We start from the raw sequence: 18284 nt of genomic DNA on the forward strand, positions 1-18284 counted from the left end.
CATGCTGTCCTGCCTGTGAGCGAGCCGGGCCAGGCCAGGGTCAGACAGCCCTGCCTGTGAGCTTATGTTTGCGGCCCACTGTGCCTGGTGTTATCCAGCGCTGTACAGTAGCCAGGTCTCTGAGGGAAGTGAGTTGCGTGATAACGTGAGCTAATGTCTTTGTTTGTGGTGATAAAACTGTAGTGTGATGCTCGCAACAGGTTTCTGGGTAGTTGACCTTTGTGTTTCTGTGTTTTGCCTTGTGTGTATGTTTGTGTATGCATGTGTATGCGTGTGTGTGTGTGTATGTGTGTGTGTGTGTGTGTGTGTGTGTGTGTGTGTGTACAGGACGTGGAGGCCAACACAGTGCGTCTGCAGGAGCATGAACAGGACGTGCTGGTCCTGGAGAAGAGCCCCAGCAGCAGCTGCTCCACCCAGGGCTCCACCTCCACCTCCACCCACTACAAGTACTACACCCCCTCCACCTCCACCTCCACCCACTACAAGTACTACACCCCCTCCACCTCCACCCACTACAAGTACTACACCCCCTCCACCTCCACCTCCACCCACTACAAGTACTACACCCCCTCCACCTCCACCTCCACCCACTACAAGTACTACACCCCTCCACCTCCACCTCCACCCACTACAAGTACTACACCCCCTCCACCTCCACCTCCACCCACTACAAGTACTACACCCCCTCCACCTCCACCTCCACCCACTACAAGTACTACACCCCCTCCACCTCCACCTCCACCCACTACAAGTACTACACCCCCTCCACCTCCACCCACTACAAGTACCACACCCCCTCCACCTCCACCTCCACCCACTACAAGTACTATACCCCCTCCACCTCCCCCTCCACCCTCTACAAGCACAGACAGACACAGTCGTGACCCTGGAGAGCTGGGACACCTGCAGGTCACAGTCTTACTGACTGACTCTGCCTCTCTCTCTTTCTCTCTCACACACGCACAGACACACACACACACATACACACAGGGAGAGTTCTCCTCATGCTTTTTATAGCCAATCCCAACGCTGGAGGCATCATGTTGATTCTCCAACTAGAGTGGCTGTCCCTCTCTGCCTCCTTCTCCTTCCTCCCTCCTTCTCCCGCCTTTCCTTCTCCTCTTTCTCCTTCAATACCTCCGTCCCTCTGAAGAACTACGTTACCCAGCCTCCTTACCTTTCATCAAGGACAAGACCCCTGGGATAGTGGCTGTGGTTGTTATCAAGTCATTCAAGTGGCCCAGCCCACTAAGGTTTGATAGCCGTGTGGTCGTTAACGAAGAGTGTCCTGTGCTCGTTTCAGATACACTGTGATGTCAGGAACTCCAGAGAAGATTCTGGAGCACTTCCTGGAGATGATGCGTGTGGATACTCAGTTCTCAGAGTCAGGTATGTTTGTCCTGTCCTCCGTCGCTCCTCGAAACCATCAAGGGTTTCTTCCATCGAGGCTGCTCTGGGATCAGTTTCAGGGTCGGACTCCTGACGAGCTCGGGTGTTTAGACACCCTTCCTGTCCTCTCTGTAGAGTGTGCTCTGTGCTGCTGAGCTGTTGGTTCATGTGTGTGTGTGTGTGTGTGTGTGTGTGTGTGTGTGTGTGTGTGTGTGTGTGTGTGTGTGTGGCTGGCCCAGCTTCACAGAGCTGATGTGATTAGGCATGGTTGTGTGAACAGGTGGACTGAGGCATCTGGCCTCGTATGTGGTCAGGGCTGGGGAGAGGGCTGGGGAGAGGGCTGGGGAGAGGGCTGGGGAGAGGGCTGGGGAGAGGGCTGGGGAGAGGGCTGGGGAGGGGGCTGGGGAGAGGGCTGGGGAAAGGGCTGGAGGCCAATAAGGGCTGGCGATCTTTTCATCTGCTCCGACGCTCACATCACAGGTGTTTCTCTCTCTCTCCTCCCATGTCGCCCTCTCTATCCGTCTCTCTCATTTACCCTCTCATCCTCTCTCTTTGTATCTCTCTCTCTTTCCTCCCTGTCTCTCTCTCCCCCTCCTCTCTCCCCCTCCTCTCTCGCCCTCCACCCTCTGTCTCTCTCTCCCCCTCCACCCTCTGTCTCTCTCTCTCCCTCCTCTCTCCCCCTCCACCCTCTGCCTCTCTCCCCCTCCCCCTCTGTCTCTCTCTCTCCCTCCTCTCTCCCCCTCCACCCTCTGCCTCTCTCCCCCTCCACCCTCTGTCTCTCTCTCCCCCTCCACCCTCTGCCTCTCTCCCCCTCCACCCTCTGTTTGTCTGTCTCTCTCTCCCTCCTCTCTCTCCATCCACCCTCTGTCTCCCTCTCCCCCTCCTCTCTCCCCCTCCACCCACTGTCTCTCTCTCCCCCTCCACCCTCTGTCTGTCTCTCTCCCTCCTCTCTCTCCATCCACCCTCTGCCTCTCTCTCTCTCTCTCTCTCTCTCTCTCTCTCTCACTCCTCTCTCTCTCTCTCTCTCTCTCACTCCTCTCTCTCCCTCCTATCTCCCCCTCCACCCCCTGCCTCTCTCTCCTCTCTCTCCATCCACCCTCTGTCTCTCTCTCCCCCTCCACCCTCTGTCTGTCTATCTCTCTCCCTCCTCTCTCTCCATCCACCCTCTGCCTCTCTCTCCCTCCTCTCTCTCCATCCACCCTCTGCCTCTCTCTCTCTCTCTCTCTCTCTCTCTCTCACTCCTCTCTCTCCATCCACCCTCTGCCTCTCTCTCCCTCCTCTCTCCCCATCCACCCTCTGCCTCTCTCTCCCTCCTCTCTCCCCACCACAGACCCAGCGCTGGATGATTTTGTGCTCATGCACTGTGTGTTCATCCCCAACAGCCAGCTGTGTCCCGTACTCATGGCCCAATATCCTTTGAGTTTGATCCTGCACGCACGCACACACACACACACACACACACACACACACACACACACACACACACATACTGTACACACTTACACACACATGTACAGCCGTGGCCAAAAGTATTGGGAGCCACATACATTTTGTGTTTGCAAAGCCTGCTGGGCCTTGGCATAAAATGACTGCTAACATAATTTCAGTAAGTCATATCATCAGCACAGGGGAAAGTGTGAACTAGTTCTAGCCAGGTGAAATCACTCTATCATTCTGATTGGATTTTAAGAGCAGATGGACTGCTGTAAAAGAGGGGACTATTTGCATATATAGAAAATGTTCGCCCCCAAAAAGCTTTAAAAAGTATGAAATGTGCCTTATTGTATTCTATAGAAACATTTTAAACATGTGAAAACATTTTCCTCAAATACTGAACCAGCAAACCTTGAGAAACACAACATTTGTCATTGCCAAAACTTATGGCCACGACTGTACACACAACCCCCCACAAAACCATCTGCCACAAAGATGTTTGGTCCCTTTAACTGCCCTGCAGCTACCATGCGGAGGCGTCGCAGGGCTCGGAGCAGGAGAGGCAGGACTACAGCCTGAACAACAAGCGCCGGGTCATCAGGCTGGTTCTGCACTGGGCCTCTGTACACGGAGACCATCTCCTGGAGGAGGAGCCCTCCCTCACCTTCCTGGAGGTCACTACCACACACACACACACACACACACACATACACATAAACATACACACAGTCACACACACACACACACACACACACACACACACACATATAAACACACACACATAAACATACACACAGTCACACACGCAGACACGTATAAACACACACACATAAACATACACACAGTCACACACACACACATACACACAGTCACACACACACACACACATATATACACACACACACAGTCACACACACACACATACACACAGTCACACACACACACACACATATATACACACACACACTGGCATTCACACACATTTACACACACACTTAGTTTGGTCTGTCAAAGAAACACCTACACACAGACACCTTCTGACAGGTCTCTACTACACACTCTGGAGGAAGGTCTTCGTCCAGAGTGCTTTCCTACCCAGTGTGTTTCTCAGGAGTTCCTGGCTGCTGTGACTGAAGACGCCCATGTGACGCCCGCCCTGAAGGACCAGCTTCCGGAGCTGGAGAAGGTTGTTAAACGCAAGTACGTTCCCGTCAGCGGACAGGAGTGTGTCCCGCTGTTCTCGGTTGGTTAGATAGAGAGCGTTGAGGTTGTGTCCTGCTCCGCTTCACGTTAGTTCTTACTAGCACGGTCTGACCTGTGCGAAAACTTTTAAAGAGAAGACCTGGTTACCTTGGCGGCAGCTTGCGCTAATCTACGTTTTGTTTTCCAGCTTTGACGATGCCAAATCTTCTCCAAAAAAGGTAAGGAAACAGCCTGGTTCAGTCTTCCCAGAGGGTTGACATGCGTCGGCGCTGTGTTTGTTGCTGATGAATCAGAGCACCATCTGTCCTGTTGCAGCATAAAGTCCTCCTGAGGCAGTTCAGCATGGGAGACGAGAAGCTGCAGAAACGCCAACCCATCAGGAGTCATGATGAGAGTAAGTACCTCGCTGCTCACACTCCCCTGCACCTGGCTGGGGGTGGACACCTGACCCCTGGCAGTGCTTCCAGGGCTCTGGCATGTCTTAGGGAAGACAGCATGCACCTGTGTACAGTACTGTGGCCTCTGGTCAGGAAGCAGCTCAGAGCTCAGAGCTGCTTTTGGGTGGATTAGTATTAGAGCTGGCTGGGCCCTGATTCTGGATCAGACCTTATACGCTGAGACTCTTGATAAACAAACGTAGATCTGGGTCCTGCTCTCTGTCCTCCCTCCCTCCCTCCCTCCCTCCCTCCCTCCCTCCCTCCCTCCCTCCCTCCCTCCCTCCCTCCCTCCCTCCCTCCCTCCCTCCCTCCCTCCCTCCCTCCCTCTCTCTCTCTCTCTCTCTCTCTCCCTCCCTCCCTCCCTCTCTCTCTCTCTCTCTCCCTCCCTCCCTCCCTCTCTCTCTCTCTCTCTCTCTCTCTCCTTCCCTCCCTCCCTCCCTCCAGCCAGCTCACAGCCCTGTGTGTGCCCTCTCCTCTGCCTCCAGTCCTCTTCAAGGTCTACTGCAGCGACCACACCTACACCACCATCCGAGTTCCCGTGGCCGCCTCGGTCAGGGAGGTCACCAGCGCCGTGGCCGACAAGCTGGGGTCAGCGGAGGACCTCCTGCTGGTCAGCCTCAGTTCGGCCGGAGGTGAGAACCACCACACCCACACGCTAATCAAAGACGGGAGAAGCCACGCAGTGTTTCCACCCCTGCCTCTGTATTTACAGAAAGCTCCCGGGTGCTATTGCGCTCGTTCGTCAACGGTTGATTTGTTGGGAATCGATTGGCTTCTTTGCTGCAGGCTTTTTGTCTTTTGGACGGGCGGTGTGTGTTCATGTATGGGCGATGGGACACAGGAGGGAAGCACAAGGCAAAAGTGCAATATTGCTGTTCTGGCTCCAACTCATTAGATTCTACACTGGCCTGTTGGTGCCATTGACTGGTACTTGCTGTAGGGACGTTCCACTGTGTGTGCCAGGCTGTACTAATTCACCTCTCGTGTCCCATGCTTGACCCACGCCTTCCCTCCACCAGCGGACCATCCATAAATCAGCGTTGTAACCTTGTTTCGGAGTTTGCAATCACACAACTCATAAATCACAGGTGTATAGATGGGATTTATAGAGTCTGCTAGAGATTCTACAGGGGGTAGAGTGTGACTGGGGCCTGACCTGATAACACAACTGAGTGTCGTGGCAACGCCAGGCAGTAAAACACACCGTAGCTAATTCCTAACCCCAGTTGTCGGATGTTTTGGTCCCCCAGATAAAACCATTCTGAAGCCCAACGATATTTCTGTCTTCTCAACGCTCAGCATCAACGGACGTCTGTTTGTCTGCCTCAGGGATCAACTTGACTCACTGGTGCGTGGAAACCTCTAAGAAAAACACATTAGCCGACAAGTTCAGCCAGCGTAAAAACATGCATTCAGACTGATCCTACATACTCCCCCTGGCCTTGTCTCCAAGCTGTCTCTTTAGGCAGTTCCTGAGACTGTCCATACACATGCTAGTTATTTTCATTCACATTACTCTCTGAAGTTGCTGGCTTGATGCTAGCAGGTATGCACGCCATACATAGACCTATTTTCGGCATTATTTGGTGGGAAAAGAGTTTTGTGCAGGGCTGATGGGAAGATGCCAGTGTGTGTATTTACCCTGACCTCTGTTCAAGACCCCCCTACAGGAGCAGGAGGGGCCGTCTACAGGAACCACTGGCAGCTTTGAGCTCATGAGCTCCAAAGATCTGGCCTATCACATGACCGTCTACGACTGGGAGCTCTTCAACTGCATGCATGAGGTACCATGACAACAAGACGACATGAGATCCACTATACAACTATATACTCCCCTCAGGATAGATAGCAGCTAGTTATTATTCTGCTGCACTTTCTATATGCACTATTTGTACATCGCTTTGGATAAAAGTATATAATGAAAAGGTTAGCTCCATGGTGAAGCATTTGACTGCAGATTACGAGGTGGCAGTTTGTAATCTCCTCCTTTACATCGCTTCAGATGAAATAATCTGCTATTAATGAATACTTTATTATTATTATTGTTAGGATTATGCGTAAGTTATGCGTGTGCACTCTCTGTGAACAGTTTCATAGCTGTGTTCTCTGTGCTGCAGCATGAGTTGATCTAGCACACGTTCTCTGTGCTGCAGCATGAGTTGATCTAGCACACGTTCTCTGTGCTGCAGCATGAGTTGATCTAGCACACGTTCTCTGTGCTGCAGCATGAGTTGATCTAGCACACGTTCTCTGTGCTGCAGCATGAGTTGATCTAGCACACGTTCTCTGTGCTGCAGCATGAGTTGATCTAGCACACGTTCTCTGTGCTGCAGCATGAGTTGATCTAGCACACGTTCTCTGTGCTGCAGCATGAGTTGATCTACCACACGTTCTCTGTGCTGCAGCATGAGTTGATCTAGCACACGTTCTCTGTGCTGCAGCATGAGTTGATCTACCACACGTTCTCTGTGCTGCAGCATGAGTTGATCTAGCACACGTTCTCTGTGCTGCAGCATGAGTTGATCTAGCACACGTTCTCTGTGCTGCAGCATGAGTTGATCTAGCACACGTTCTCTGTGCTGCAGCATGAGTTGATCTACCACACGTTCTCTGTGCTGCAGCATGAGTTGATCTAGCACACGTTCTCTGTGCTGCAGCATGAGTTGATCTACCACACCTTCGGGAGGCAGAACTTCAAGAAGACCACGGCCAACCTGGACCTGTTCCTGCGGCGCTTCAACGAGCTGCAGATGTGGGTGATCACCGAGGTGTGCCTGTGTGGCCAGCTCAGCAAGCGCGTCCAGCTTCTCAAGAAGTTCATCAAGATCGCCTCGCAGTGAGTCGCCGTTTCCCCCGGACGCGACAGCGTTCCAGCCCTCCCTCACACCCCACACTTACTCTCAACCCTCACCCTGTCACACCCCACACTTACTCTCAATCCTCACCCGGGCACATTGAAGCCTTTCAAGAAAGGGCATTCACACTTCTAAATACAGTGCATGATTTAGGTTGGGCAATTTAGTTGAGATGAGAAGATGGCTAGGTTTCATTGCTGGCTTCCCATTGCTTATTATAGTCATATGTCACTGAACGCTAAATCACTGATCTATTTCTGTCTCAGCTGTAAGGAGTACAGGAACCTGAATTCCTTCTTCGCCATCGTTATGGGAATGAGCAATCCAGCCGTGAGCAGACTGAACCAGACCTGGGAGGTGGGTGTCAATTTGAAGCACCTGCTCCAGATTATAGAGATTTCATCTGTCTGTTAGCATTCAAGTCCCCCCTTTTATCTGTGTTGACAGAAACTTCCCAGCAAATTCAAGAAGTTTTACGGGGAATTTGAAAGCTTGATGGTAAGTCGAAGCGACGGGCGGCGCCTCCCTCCTTCTCAACCCGGAGTGGTTCCCTGGTCGCGACGCGCCGGATCCTCCGCTTCCAAATATTGAATTGAAACTCGACATTCTCAGGGTGTCATGTGTCACTGAGGGAATGGATGGATGGAGCAGCCATCCGCCTTGACCGTGACTGTGATGTGTCCACTTTACACGGAGCTGGGAGATCTCAGAACAGTGTGACTGTTTCCACAGGACCCGTCCAGGAACCATCGGGCCTACCGTCTGACCCAGGCCAAGCTGCAGCCGCCCATCATCCCCTTCATGCCTCTGCTGATCAAAGGTCAGAGGCCAATCAGATCGCCCCGCACGGACCACAGCCTCCATCTTGTTTTCTCACATGCACGCTCGCTCGCTCGCCCCTTCACCTCACTCTTGGCGGAGAGGAATGCCCATGTCGACCCACCTGTTGATGTATACTGGCTGAACGGGTTTGGCGGTCAGTCAGTCTAAGATGACGTGCAAGGCTTGCACAGGAAGACTGGCTGAGGCTATCATGCAAGGACCGAGAAAATATGGATATTTGAGATGCATTAAGATGTAAAGATCATGGGGTTCTGAATATCCATGCTGAATATAAGCGGTGTGTTATATGGCTTATTGACATACTGTCATTATCTCTCCAGACATGACGTTCACACACGAGGGCAACAAAACGTTCATCGACAGTTTAGTCAATTACGAGAAAATGGTGAGGCTTTTAATGAGATATGGATTTTGATACTGGATTGCCTTTGATCGTCATGGCAACGTGTGCTTACTTAATAATTGTTGTTTGTTTTTCAGCGCATGATTGCCAACACAGTAAGGATAGTGAGATACTGCAGGAGCCAATCGTTCAGTAAGTATACATGTCCATTTATTATCGTTGCATAACGATCTTTTGATCCCTGGGTGGTCAAATGATGAAACATCTTAATCTTTTCCTTCCTATTCTTCTTATATTTTACATGTTTACATTTTATTCATTTAACACTTTTATCCAAAATGGCATAAAAGATTGTGCATATAGAAAGTACCGCTTTAAAATCAAGGATCAGAAGTACAAAGTTCTACAGAATGTTGGTGGTCAGAGTCAAGAATTGGTCTTTATTTACCAAGCAAAGCACTGTACAAACTAAGCACATCTCAGCTATAATAAACAATAAGAATGAGTAATGTCCTCCTTCTGATTGGTCTTCTGATTGGTCTTCTGATTGGTCTTCTGATTGGTCTCTCTGTTCCCGCAGTCGGTGACGCTTCTCAGGCCAGCAAACACCACCCGGAGGTCCGGAGATACGTCCGGCAGCTCAATGTGATCGACAACCAAAGGACTCTGTCTCAGCTGTCTCACATACTGGAGCCTCGCAGAACCTGAGACAGACAGACAGGCAGACAGACAGACTGACAGGCAGACAGGCAGACAGGCAGACAGGCAGACAGGCAGACTGACAGACTGACAGACAGACAGAAAGACAGACAGACAGACAGACAGACAGACAGACAGACAGGCAGGCAGGCAGGAAGACTGACAGGCAGACAGGCAGACAGGCAGACAGGCAGACTGACAGGCAGACAGGCAGACTGACAGACAGACAGACAGACAGACAGGCAGGCAGACTGACAGGCTGACTGACAGGCTGACTGACTGACTGACTGACAGACTGACAGACTGACAGACAGGCAGATGGGTAAGCAGACAGGTAGACAGACAGACAGACTGACAGGCTGACTGACAGGCTGACTGACTGATTGACTGACAGACTGACAGACTGACAGACTGACAGACAGGCAGATGGGTAAGCAGACAGGTAGACAGACAGACAGACAGACAGAAAGACAGGCAGGCAGGCAGGCAAGCAGGCAGACAGGCAGACAGACAGACAGAAAGACAGACAGACAGAAAGACAGACAGACAGGCAGGCAGGCAGGCAGGCAGGCAGCCTGGCTGCACACTCCACAGCATCAACATGCCGGCTTCATATGATCTATATCATGCATGTCCTACAGACACGCGTACACTATACTTCTGATACCTGCTCTATGGATCTCCTCATCATACACATGTAGTATTGTAGGTGCCATGTCATATGCTGTTGCTAGGGGTGATTCTTCCCTGATGTAAACTCTGTCTGTTTCTCCTGTTGGTATTTGTGTATTCAGCTTTCACCAATGAGCAGCAATATCGACTGTTCAAAATATCCAAGTACTTTTTAACAACCCCAACACAAATGGCAACCTATGTCGCTAGTGATCTTTTGTAAAGCCATTAGGTTATTGTATTATAACGCTTTAAAGTTGAGATACTCTGGGGGAAATTCTCTGACTCTTGTAACGCTTGAATTCTTGTAAAACCCCGATTTTCAGTTGTGGTTTTGTATCTTTGTTTTGTATATCAGATTATATTTATAAATATTTCCTTTTGTCGTGTTTATTACACATGTTTGTAAAGTGAATACATATTTATTTTGACCTTGGCATGCGATGTTTCAGTATGTTGGGCTGATCTCTGTAAGCACATTTCCTCTTCTAAAGTAGTTGAGGCACAGTAAACATTTGCAAAATTTTTACCCATGTTTATTCTGTAAATATAAAAAACTGTTACATGCATTTGCGTCTTATTTTTCATATTTTTACAGATATCATAACTTCAGTGTGTTGTCTGGTCAAATGAGCATCCCAGTAAATTAGAATATCTTTCAAGTACAATTACATTGATAAGCATTGTTCTTTTATAACAGAAATGTTCTATATTTAATGTATTCACTATATTTAAACATTACAGCTTAAAATACAAAATCTCATCTCCATAGAATAGTTTTTAATAAATAATAGTCCTACGCTACCTACAGTATTTCTGCATGTCAGTTTGGCAGCACCAAACGGGTGTACCGTGTACGGCCGGTGAGAGGAGCCGTTGTCATCAGAATTTACGTTCGAAATAGAAAAGAAGAGCTGGCAGCTCCTGAATGCTTCTGTCTGGGCAAAGGAAGAAGTTGGACAACTCTTGCAATCTGACTGGAGTGGGACAATCTCAAACGTCACAGTTATTGAGTTCCGGGAAATTGGCTGTTGTGTTACAGCAAGTTTGATTACCGGTGTCGGCGCTGCCAATTTTGCAACCACTTGGATTCGTCAAACTAGACTAAACTTAGAAACTTGGAAAACTTAACTTACTTGAAAATCAATCCACCAGGTATGTATATCATAACAACACCATACACGATTTATAGCTAGGGTTGCACCATCACTTACTGTAACTAACCATATACGGGAATGTGTTTCCATGAAACTGAAGTCAACCGCTAGGCTATAGTACATTTCGCGTAAAGGCAAGACCAGTCATATACAGTACATGACGTTCCTCGTCTGTTGATTTCCCTGTGCATGTGACTAGATATGGTCAGACTGTTTAAGACTTCCATTGCATGAACGCGTCAAAGAGACTTTCAAGTTAGAAAAGTTAAGCGCGCCAGTAGCCCACAGTGAGGAAGGAGTGTCATTGAGGAATATGGTCTCTCTCCTGCTCCTAAAATAACGCTATTCTGCTTTTTGGTTCAAACCAAAAAGTCTACAATAATTGTAATGTGGTCTCCAAAGTTTGTTATCCTCATTATTATATGCCGTTCGTTCTATTAAATAAATTCCTCGATTAAAGTTTGCAAAAACAGTTGTACGCATTTGGAGTAGAGTAAACTTACAAATATGGGAATCTTCAAGTCTGGGAAACCCCCAAAACACTTGACCCGTCAACCGATTATTTATCGCCAAACGCCTAGGCATCTAACTGCGTGTGTGCTTTTACAGCGTGAAACATTAGGCCAATACAGTAGCTCTCGAGTCCCCAAAATGATTCTGCAGATTATGTAATTATTTTCCCCGAGGTTTGCCCTTGAAAACTTGCAGTGTTCTGGCGCTACACGTCTTCGTTGATCTATAGAATTATAGCCCTACCCTTACCACACACTGGTTAATAATAACTGGTTAACATGATTAGACAATACAATGCAGTGATGTGATTTACCATATACCACACTGTCTGCAGTACACCGTGGAAATCAATGCAGTGTTCTAGAGTCTTCTGCAGTATGTTTACTATTGAGTGTAAACTGGGAGACTGCAGCACATGCTGCCACATCCCAGTAACACTGGATTCTTGAGTGGCCTCAGAATCTGTCTGCCATGCCTGTGTGCTGAGCAGATTGGTGTGAAGCTAAGTATAGCATGAATAGCAGTAAATCATCAGAAAGCATTGGCTCCCCTCTGTGACAATGGAGTCATTTCCTGCTGTGCAGGATAGCAGGCCTGGTCTCAGCCCAGGTAGAAGCCTTTTAAAAGCTATAATTGCTTAGTACTAAATGGAAACTTATGAACAATAACAGAGCTACAATTTCCTGTAATGAGGGGATTATTTCTTTGCAAGATCCATATATGTTGTTATGTACAAACAAAAGAAAATGCTAATTGGCTTGGTGTGGGCACAAGTGTACAGCTTGCTGTTCCTAACCCCTCATACAGTACACAAATGCACTTTAATTGATATACATTAGAGAGATGTTCTTTGTGTGCCGAGCATTGAGAATATGTTTGTTCTCCTCGCTCTGAAACTTCAAAATATAACAGTTCAAAATATAATAAAATGTATATCATTAAATCTATGGGAGACTAGAGATTGCCCACAGTATTGGGTCTCTCTGTTGTGTATGCTGCAATTGGCTCTCTCAATGTCTAGCCTTACATGTACAGTCCCTCTCTAGACTGTGCTAGAAGAGTCGAAGGCTTTGGCCACGTGCATTTTGTGATCACAGCGATGGGGTAATGCATGCTGGGGATGCCATAGTCCTTATACAAGCTGAAATAAGGCACCAGGCCACTCACTCTTTACTGGCAGCGGTGACTGCCTCGGCCAATAACCGAGACAGGCTCAGGAACGGCCCTTAAATCAATGGTCTGAGAGGGATTTTGTGGTGTCACTGTGCACAGACATAGCTAATGACACACAGGCCTCGCAGGGGTGGTGTCGCCGTCCAGCCTTGTTGTCACCCTCTCAGGCGGAGCGCTCACGCGCCAGACTGCTCTGTCGGTGTGGGGCTTCCTCTGATGGGCTCGCTTTCATCTCAGAGGATTTTCAACAAGCCTTGTTTGTGAAGAGGACCAAGACTGATTAGATCACTGATTTTTTCACTCTTGTCGTTTTTTTGTGTGTTTTTTTTTTTTGTATATATTTTCTTCTCCCCTCTGCCTTTTTCCCCGCACCAGCCCGTCCAGCCCTCTCCCTCCCTCTCTCTCTCTCTTCCGCGGCCGACCAGAAGTTGGGGCTGAGTGTCATTATGAGATGTCGTCTCTTAGTGCCTCCTTCGTGCAAATCAAGTTTGATGACATCCACTTCTACGAGAACTGTGGCGGCGGCAGCTTCGGCAGTGTGTACCGAGCGAGGTGGATCTCCCAGGACAAAGAGGTGGCGGTGAAGAAACTACTCAAGATAGAGCACGAGGTAGGAGTCATAATTGCACGGGCTTTTCATATACTTTTTAATTGTCGGTATAGTAATCATTTTAATTGCGCCCCCATTTAGAGGGTTGTAGTAACCTTTACAGCCATCAGTCATAGTAATTATACTCCCCCTGGCTTTGTGAATCCTGCTGTGCCTACGGTATGTTTTTAAAGAAAGATTATTACCAAATGAGGGATTGTATTAGACCCAATTAAACTAGGGAGACTTTGTCTAGAAATTACTTTGAAGTGATAGCCTCATTGTCTGAAGACAAAGCGAAACATCACAGAAACCTTCTCCGGGGTGTTCAGTTTCATATTGAGGCCTGTGTCAACATGCTCGGAACGTGGGTCCATTTTCAAAAAAGTGTTCAAAAGTTCAGTGATATGCTTACAACTTGTGTCAAGCGCAGAAAGCCTTGCTTAATGGAAAATGTCTCCCCCCGTTTCTTAATTGCACTGCTCATGGTGCCTCATAGTATTTGGTGACAATCTAATGAAGTCTTTTCAGAGGAGGCCGGTGTTTCCTTCCTCTGCCAACGCTACGGTGAAAATGGACGAGATGTCGTTCGCCGTTACCAAGAGAACTGTTGGATTTTGTCTCGTCGACATGGTTGTGTTTCTTTCTCTTCCCCCCCGCAGGCTGAAATCCTCAGTGTGCTCAGCCACCGAAACATCATCCAGTTTTACGGGGCAATTCTTGAGGCCCCCAACTATGGCATTGTCACAGGTACGTTAAACCCTCTCGAGGTTGTTATAGTAACCAGGACAAATACCTTCTTTGCAACGAAGTACCAGTTGAACATACGGACGTCAGCAGAAAACAGGATCCAGCCATCTGCTGCGTGTGCACTTCACAGCTACGTTGTTTGCTTACAATTACATTTAGTCATTGAGCAGACGCTCTTATCCAGAGCGACTTACAGTAAGTACAGGGACATTCCCCCGAGGCAAGTAGGGTGAAGTGCCTTGCCCAAGGACACAACGTCATCTGGCAGAGCCGGGGATTGAACCGGCAACCTTCTGATTACAAGCCCGCTTCCCTAACCGCTCTGCCACCTGACTCCCCTAGCTTAGCATTGAATGGAGCCAAGGCCTCCAGGATCTGCATTAGAACATGTCCTGCTGGTCCGGAAACGCACGCAGGCCTTGGATGTTCATGTTCATGGGTGACATCATTGTTTTCATAACAATGGCGTTTCTGCGTCTGGTTTTAGAGATATCGATAAAGGATATTTACTGACCAAAAAACAATTGTTGGTTTGGGAAATTGCTTTAGGTTTTGTGGTGGGTCCTAGTCCATTGATGTAAGGAATCTGTTCTGGCACGTGCGCTGACTGTCACATGGGAGACTGCAAAGAGCTCTTATTGGTGTGATGGATGAAGTTGTTTTTGTCAGTGAGCATAGAAAGACGTGGATATTTATTAATATTTCATAAGATCATAGAGTTCTAAAGGATGTTTTTGTTTAGTCTCTGTGGATTTTTAACTGAATATTATTGCTCCCTTTTAACCCCATTAACATGAGAGGGCAAGAGACAGTTACAGAACAGCAAAACAGTTTTTTTTCTGGGGACCCTTGTCCTCTGCCGGTTCTCCCACATGAATATCTTTGGATCTTTGTTCTCCTTTTTTGGGCAGGCTTAAGAATCTGTGTTCCTCTGCTTCCGTAGGGCTCAGTTGTGGTCTGTCGTCAGGTCGTTTCTAAAGGGAGGTCCTCCGGCCCATGTTCAGCCAGTGAACTTTTGAGAAGTCCTTCAGATCGGAAATGCCGCAATGATATAGGACAACACGGTTACAGGAAAATATCGGACATCTTTTATTGAGACAAAGCTTTTGGAGGGAAACTGAACAGCTCCTTTGAATGCATGACTTACTAGTCTTAGTCTGGACTTTTGTTCTGCACAGCCGCGGGTCTGATGTTTGTCCCAGACTCTGTATATTCTAACAACCTGATATGATTTATATAATCGCAGAGCTCTGAAACTGTGTAGCTCCCCTGCTGTCTGGAGCTGCTGGTTGCCAAGGAGTTCCTGTCTCTATGTATCAAAGCAGAATCTAATTAGCACTATATCAAGGAAATATGTTTATGGCCATTCTGACCATGCCATATTCACATTCATCAGCTCAGTTATAAATTTCCTCTGTCCTGTCATACATCAGGCGACGCAGTCTTGGCTTTCTAACAAACGATATCTATCAAGGGAAATCGTGTCGGCTCACATGGCGTATATACCCGTCAATAGCTCCTCTCGCTTGCCATCCCATAAACCCAGAGGTATTCTCACTGTCGTTGACTCAACATGTGAATCTTTTTACTGTGTTTACTCAAGTGAACCGCACCTCCAGGTAGCCCTTAACAGACTGAGTGGACTGTATGATTGGGAGTTTATGCAACACGCAACAGGAAGTTGAATCATCAATGGGATTTACCATTGTACAAAGTGCAGAGCTAAAAGTGCTTCCGGATATTTCAACTTTGTAGCCAGCGGGTGTGAAACAGGAGTCTTATTACGTTTCTTTTAAAAGACCTGTTATGCTATTCCACGACCATATATCAGTCCTTAGGGTCAAAAGAGCACAAGCTGTCAAAATCAAATCTTAATATAAATGTGGTAATATTTCTACTGTATACTGATATTTTCTATACTTCTATACTTCGATTATTGCTTTTCAATCTGCAAAGCAATAATCTGATCAGTCAGGTAGACTAATGACTTTATAACAGAGCATGTTAATTAAATAGCAGCCCTATTTCCTTTCAGTAAAGCAAACATGGGAGTCAGGTGGCTGAGCGGTTAGGGAATTGGGCTAGTAATCATAAGGTTGCCAGTTCGAGTCCCGGCCGTGCCAAATGACGTTGTGTCCTTGGGCAAGGCACTTCACCCTACTTGCCTCGGGAGAATGTCCCTGTACTTACTGTAAGTCGCTCTGGATAAGAGCGTCTGCTAAATGACTAAATGTAAATGTAATGTAAATGTAATGTAAATGTAAAGCATGTTCCTGTTTGTCCTCTTACCCTGTATTGGTTGAGGACACTGGAGTTAATGCTGCCCAAACATTAGACTCCCTCTAGTCTAGCTAACATCGGATAGTGTTCATTTTAGCCATTTGTCTTGCAAAGTCGGGCGCTCCTCACTTGATAAACAGAGCCAGTGTCTCATGTCTGTCTGAAAGCCTTAGTCTCCTGCCAGTGAAGTGAGGGACAGACTGAACTGTGGTCAAAGTCAGGCCCTGTCGCTAAGCAGTGCACGTGTAAGCAGGTGTTGTATGCAGTGCACATGTGTCAAGGTGCTTCGGAGAGATGCGCGTGTGATATTCAGAGTTAGGGGTTCATCTGAGTTGTCCTGGAGACAGCACCCACTGCGCTGGACGGTGAAAGCCCTGCTCGGTTTGAGCAAACAGAGTTTGATGGATGTTGATGGTGTTAATGACCTTGTCCTGTCAAGACGGGGAGGAACTGGGACTCTCAGGGTAAGCTGTGGGAGTCTGTCTGATAAACGAGCTCATTCCCACTGACAGGTCAATGGCTGAACCAGACGTTGCTCTCTGTTTGCACAAAGCTCTGTCAAGAAGATGAGCACTTTTTATGACAGGTTTGCTCTGTAGATTCACGACGTATGTATGGCCATGCCTGTTTGTTTACAGAGTATGCGAGTGGGGGGTCCCTATACGACTATCTGTCCAGTGACCAGAGCGAGGAGATGGACATGGATCAGGCCATGACGTGGGCTATGGAGATCGCTAAAGGTATGGTTCATTTTTTGGGGGAGAATTAATAGATATTCATAATGACACAAAGTACAGTAGGTGTATCAGAATTTGTGAGACTGCGCATCATAATGCGGCTGAATGTGTGAATATGTGTAAGTCAAACTTCTGTTAATGACAGCTGTGCTATGCAGGCCTACCGGCCATCATGGTGTTCACTGCTGGTGTGGCTGTGATTTTGCATGGGAATTTAACTGAAGTAAACCACCCACTGGCTTGCCACCGTAGATGAAGCTCATTAGCCACATCCTGAAGGAATCTTTTTTCCCAAAACATCTGCTCAAGGTCTTCCAGCTCATTGTTATTCCGGGCAGAGTGGTCTTTTCGTGAAAAATGCGATCTCACGTACCCTGTTGGAGTAAGGGAATACATCTTCTTCCATGGGGTTTAAAGAGCTGGAAGGTTCCATAGGTGATGAGGACCCGGGGGAGGGAGGCTAGGTGGAGCACACAGGAGCCCCCCGACTTGTTTACCACAGGCTGCTTGCACATTGATCTCCTTCAGTGGAAACCTTCTTCATTTCCCCATTAGGAATGCACTATTTACACTCCGAGGCCCCCGTCAAGGTGATCCACAGAGACCTCAAGTCCAGAAACGGTAAACTTCTACGCTCTCCAAACACAGGGCGTCAGACAAACGATCAATATCAAGCATGTACAGCATAAGTACGATGTGAAGTTGATTTGTACAATCAAGTGTTATTGTGATGCGAATTCGAGGAACGTGAACCTTCCCTGACTCCCCTGTGCTCCGTTGCAGTGGTCTTGGCAGCGGACAAAGTCCTCAAGGTATTCATGTTCCCTCAATCAAAGAAGGAAAATGTAGCACGCGAAGGTTGTTTCAATATGCCGTGACATGTCACCCTAGCGTCCGTGCCCTGACTTTGCACGTGCGTCCTCAGATCTGTGACTTCGGGGCGTCCAGGTTCCTGTCCCATACCACGCACATGTCTCTGGTGGGGACGTTCCCCTGGATGGCCCCCGAGGTGATCCAGAGCCTGCCCGTCTCAGAGACCTGCGACACCTACTCGTACGGGGTGGTGAGTTCCAGCACTTACACTAATTAGGCACAAGGTTCTAGATGTGTCCGTTCAGGATGGAGCGATGCTTTATAGAATGTGCCGAACTGGGGAGCACGGCGAGGCAAAGACGTTGTTTTTTCTTTGCTGAGGAAGCCGAAGAACCTG

At 48.1% G+C, this 18284-nt stretch overlaps 2 protein-coding genes across 14 annotated transcripts in view; both read left to right on the plus strand.

Annotated features, from left to right (window-relative positions):
* rapgef4a (Rap guanine nucleotide exchange factor 4a) overlaps positions 1 to 9298 on the plus strand; it is a 36859-nt gene extending 27561 nt beyond the window's left edge. For 3 of the 13 annotated variants that reach the window (XM_067252175.1, XM_067252195.1, XM_067252181.1), the window contains 17 exons: positions 328 to 446; positions 1304 to 1389; positions 2720 to 2798; positions 3347 to 3497; positions 3935 to 4023; positions 4214 to 4244; positions 4342 to 4420; positions 4949 to 5095; positions 5714 to 5811; positions 6122 to 6247; positions 7121 to 7299; positions 7585 to 7675; positions 7766 to 7816; positions 8051 to 8138; positions 8482 to 8546; positions 8642 to 8696; positions 9085 to 9298. In XM_067252175.1, coding sequence (XP_067108276.1) covers positions 328 to 446; positions 1304 to 1389; positions 2720 to 2798; positions 3347 to 3497; positions 3935 to 4023; positions 4214 to 4244; positions 4342 to 4420; positions 4949 to 5095; positions 5714 to 5811; positions 6122 to 6247; positions 7121 to 7299; positions 7585 to 7675; positions 7766 to 7816; positions 8051 to 8138; positions 8482 to 8546; positions 8642 to 8696; positions 9085 to 9212 — 1662 coding nt within the window. In that variant the 3' untranslated portion in view covers positions 9213 to 9298. Of the gene's footprint in view, positions 1 to 327; positions 447 to 1303; positions 1390 to 2682; positions 2799 to 3346; positions 3498 to 3934; positions 4024 to 4213; positions 4245 to 4341; positions 4421 to 4948; positions 5096 to 5713; positions 5812 to 6121; positions 6248 to 7120; positions 7300 to 7584; positions 7676 to 7765; positions 7817 to 8050; positions 8139 to 8481; positions 8547 to 8641; positions 8701 to 9084 lie in introns of those variants that run through there. The other 10 variants (XM_067252209.1, XM_067252187.1, XM_067252231.1 and 7 more) reach the window with 6 other exon arrangements.
* Positions 9299 to 10839: 1541 nt separating this feature from the next.
* Positions 10840 to 18284, plus strand: part of map3k20a (mitogen-activated protein kinase kinase kinase 20a) — a gene marked incomplete in the record, with an annotated part of 18474 nt that continues 11029 nt past the window's right edge. Inside the window, 7 exon segments of the mRNA XM_067259687.1 lie at positions 10840 to 11030; positions 13094 to 13328; positions 13970 to 14057; positions 16976 to 17077; positions 17630 to 17695; positions 17858 to 17886; positions 18000 to 18137. Coding sequence (XP_067115788.1) covers positions 13170 to 13328; positions 13970 to 14057; positions 16976 to 17077; positions 17630 to 17695; positions 17858 to 17886; positions 18000 to 18137 — 582 coding nt within the window.

Source organism: Osmerus mordax, chromosome 2, assembly GCF_038355195.1.
Source record: "Osmerus mordax isolate fOsmMor3 chromosome 2, fOsmMor3.pri, whole genome shotgun sequence".
NCBI lineage: Eukaryota > Metazoa > Chordata > Actinopteri > Osmeriformes > Osmeridae > Osmerus > Osmerus mordax.